Source organism: Trachymyrmex septentrionalis, unplaced genomic scaffold (genome assembly GCF_001594115.1).
Source record: "Trachymyrmex septentrionalis isolate Tsep2-gDNA-1 unplaced genomic scaffold, Tsep1.0 scaffold29, whole genome shotgun sequence".
NCBI lineage: Eukaryota > Metazoa > Arthropoda > Insecta > Hymenoptera > Formicidae > Trachymyrmex > Trachymyrmex septentrionalis.
This window is the reverse complement of record NW_017305451.1, coordinates 2,391,305-2,394,561: the sequence shown is the minus strand read 5'-3', so window position 1 is coordinate 2,394,561 and position 3,257 is coordinate 2,391,305. Positions and strand designations below refer to the sequence as shown.

Sequence of the window (3,257 nt, the reverse complement as noted above, 5' to 3'; positions counted from 1 at the left end):
TCTTCGTGCAGCTCTTCCGTCGCAGGCTTCTACGTAACAGGCATTTCGCACGATCTGCTTGTTCGGAACACACACTAGAGCAGCATCGGAACGGAGTACGAAAACGTCGGGAAAGCAATGGATCCACCGATTTATTCATCCTGTTGTCCGTGTCTCAAAGTTCTCACGTCCGAAATGCATCTTCGGACGCTGAGCCTCGATTGTACGTTTCCAATACGTTTGGACTCCGTTGTACCAACTTGACTCACGTTGTACCAAGATGACGAGAGACTGTTTAACGTCGACTGTTATCGTCACGGTGACGCCAGTGACGTAGAAGGCATCGGTTACGAGTCGTAACGTGATTTAATTAATAAACTCTGCCACAAATTAACCTTACGTTATATCTATATGTATCGATTGGTCGATTGGTGTCGAAGTTGACGTCGCAGACGATCGTTCGTGCCTCCATCGTGAATATCATGGTGCAAGGTGAACTAGGGAATGTCGTACACAAAGTGCCACGTGCTCGTAATTAGCCCGTACTTTCGTGAGTGATGTTGCGAGTGTGATGAGGATGCTTGAGAAGGAATTGAAGGAAATCTTAGAGAAATAGGAGGTCTGAGAGAGAAAGGGAGATGTTTGGATCACAATCGCAAAGTGAATAATTTTTGTGTCGTTTCAAGTATTGTCACCGAAATCGATCGTTTATGAATTTGATTTCGCGCGCGTGACAATTGTCTTGCAGTTAGTGCCGATTGTTTTGTTTGTGTGCGCTGTTATAATTCGGTTACGTTTGCGTTTTACAGATGAATGTGGTTCAACGCCAGTCCAACTTCGACGCTGCGTGTCGGTCGGTGAGTGATGAAATATTGTTTACTTTATGTCGAGGTAATGATATATATATATATATGTATGTATGTATATATAATATATCTGTGAAATCTAACAGATCTAAAATATCGTGTAACAAATCTATGAAAAAAAGATGTGATGGATGTATTCGTCGTATTGAATCGTGAGAGTAAGAATATTAAAGGTAAATATTAGATTTTTCATAGATCCGTTATATCATGGATGGGTTAAGACGGATCAACATAAATATTTGAACGTACCATGTTATTATTTATTTAAATGCCAGAATAAAATAATATTTCACTGGTAGAGTAAGTTTGGTGAAAAGTGATAGATAATGGAGTGATTTGCCTGATCAAGATTTTACCATGCTTTTTCATTTTTTATTAAACTTCTAGATAAGTGAGATTTTCAAGTGACACATTTAAGGATATTATGAAGATATTAATTAGATAATGGTACCTTGGAATTTTTTAATATTAACAATATTATAAATGGCTAATTTTTTTTAGATATTTACTCGGAAAATATAGGAAATACAGGAAAGAATAAAATTACAAATAAAATATTTTTTAGTATATATATTTTTGAGTAGCAAAGCTTTTATTGAAATTTCTGCACGATGTTTGTATTTCTTGAGGATTGCAACAAAAATTTGTGCAAAATAAATAAAAAAATATTTTACAGTTACATAACAATTAATCCATTTAATCGTAAACTTGTTAATAATTAGCAACCTTAATTGGTATTCGCGAGTTCAATGAAGGATCCAAATGTTTTCTTCAACTATGTTGTGAAAAATTGTTTATGTCAAATATTTTTGATATAAAATTACGTAATTTCTTGAATTACATAATTTTATTTTTTTGCATCTTAAAGAAAAACGTTCAATTACGTTAACTTTATAAGCAAAGATACATTAATATAAAATATACTGGATCCACCGATACCAATTAAGGAAATTTTTGACCAAATACCGATTAGGAATTAATTGTTTTTTTATTTATAATAGTATCTGATTTATATTATAGCCCGTTCATATTAATAATTTGACTTTATATCGTTTGAAACATAAAACAAGATTTATGTTTGAGTTATGTATTAAAAAGAATTGAGATGTTGTCTGTGGGTATCTTTAAGAAATACATAAATATAGATTTTCACACGCAGTCAAATATATGAAATTTCATTATACGTAATTGCATTTAGCGATAATTTCATCACAGTTGAATTGTAAGCTTACAAGCGCATACGAGAAAAGAGCGCTTTAAGAAAATGATTGAATGTAGGTTACCATCTTCAATAATCAATAGCTGATAATCAATAATAGATAACAGATCGGTACGCGTGTACGCGTAATTGCGTGAACACGCGAACTCTATATCAGCTCATTGGAGCCGCTTTGATAGCTTGTAAACCGAAAATGATCGCCATCCCGACATTTAGTACTTTTATCTCTGTCGTTAGGAATTTTAGCTTTTAATATCCGGAATTCACTATTAAAATCCGGTTGCAAGACACTCCGCGTATTCTATCGGAGTTTTTCAGTTACATAAAATAGACTTGAATCCAGCGGGAACGCTTCTAGATTTTTTTTTTTTTCACCCAGCTACTAGATACGAGAATATTTTCTACTCTTGATATTCACCGAATCTTGCGCGCATCCAGGATACTTTCGCGTCGTACGATTTCATCATGCCGCCTCATAGCAAGGGTTTCTCGAGCGTTCTACGGTAGAGCGACGGGGATGGTTAGGACGAAAGATTTCCGCGGAACTTCACGCAACTTATATCCCAGTGAGCATCATCACCGGAGCGACGTACATACGCACGTCACTCAGAAATTCTGAGAGAAAGCAGCTTGTTCGAACATGTTTGAGAACGTGGCTGTAACGCGAAAGAACGATGCGCTCCATAAAGCAGTTTTTTCTTTTTTTTTTTTTTTTTCTTTTCTTCTTTACGATATACACGTACAAGATCTGTTTGTTTCCTGTAGTACGCTAAATTAGCGTACACTTTTGAAAACTTAAAGTGAAATATCGGTACATGTCCGATATTTGGTGAAAGCGAGACGGAAAGTTACAGTGTGTGCAAGTTCACGATGCAGGAATGAAAAACGTACCTATAATAAACGGAATATAGGCAAATTGAAATTAGAAAATTGTAGCTAAGGAAAATTTGGTTAGGTCATTTTTTAAAACGGACACGTGACACCCTTCGAGGGTGACGTTCATTTCGGCAATTGTAATTTGTCACGCTTGCTTCTCGGACTGTTCCTGCAGCCGACTATGGCGGTTCCTAAGGTCGCGCAAGTTGAAAGGAGATAAAAGATACCGCCAGCCTCGACGGTACAGTCGAGCCGGCAACTACCATGGCGTAGTCACAGAATTTTACGACTGCAGATCTCGGTCTACCAGGTTCTAC

General features: G+C 36.3%; 2 protein-coding genes across 3 annotated transcripts in view; one reads left to right on the top strand and one right to left on the bottom strand.

Annotated features, from left to right (window-relative positions):
* Window positions 1–3,257, top strand: part of LOC108749397 — a 133,656-nt gene that overhangs the window by 53,050 nt on the left and 77,349 nt on the right. The window contains exon 3 of the mRNA XM_018488067.1: window positions 789–836. Within this exon, the coding sequence (XP_018343569.1) occupies window positions 789–836 (48 nt within the window). The remainder of the gene's footprint in view (window positions 1–788; window positions 837–3,257) is intronic.
* Window positions 1–3,257, bottom strand: part of LOC108749398 — a 118,891-nt gene that overhangs the window by 59,771 nt on the left and 55,863 nt on the right. The gene's annotated exons all lie outside the window — the stretch shown is intronic.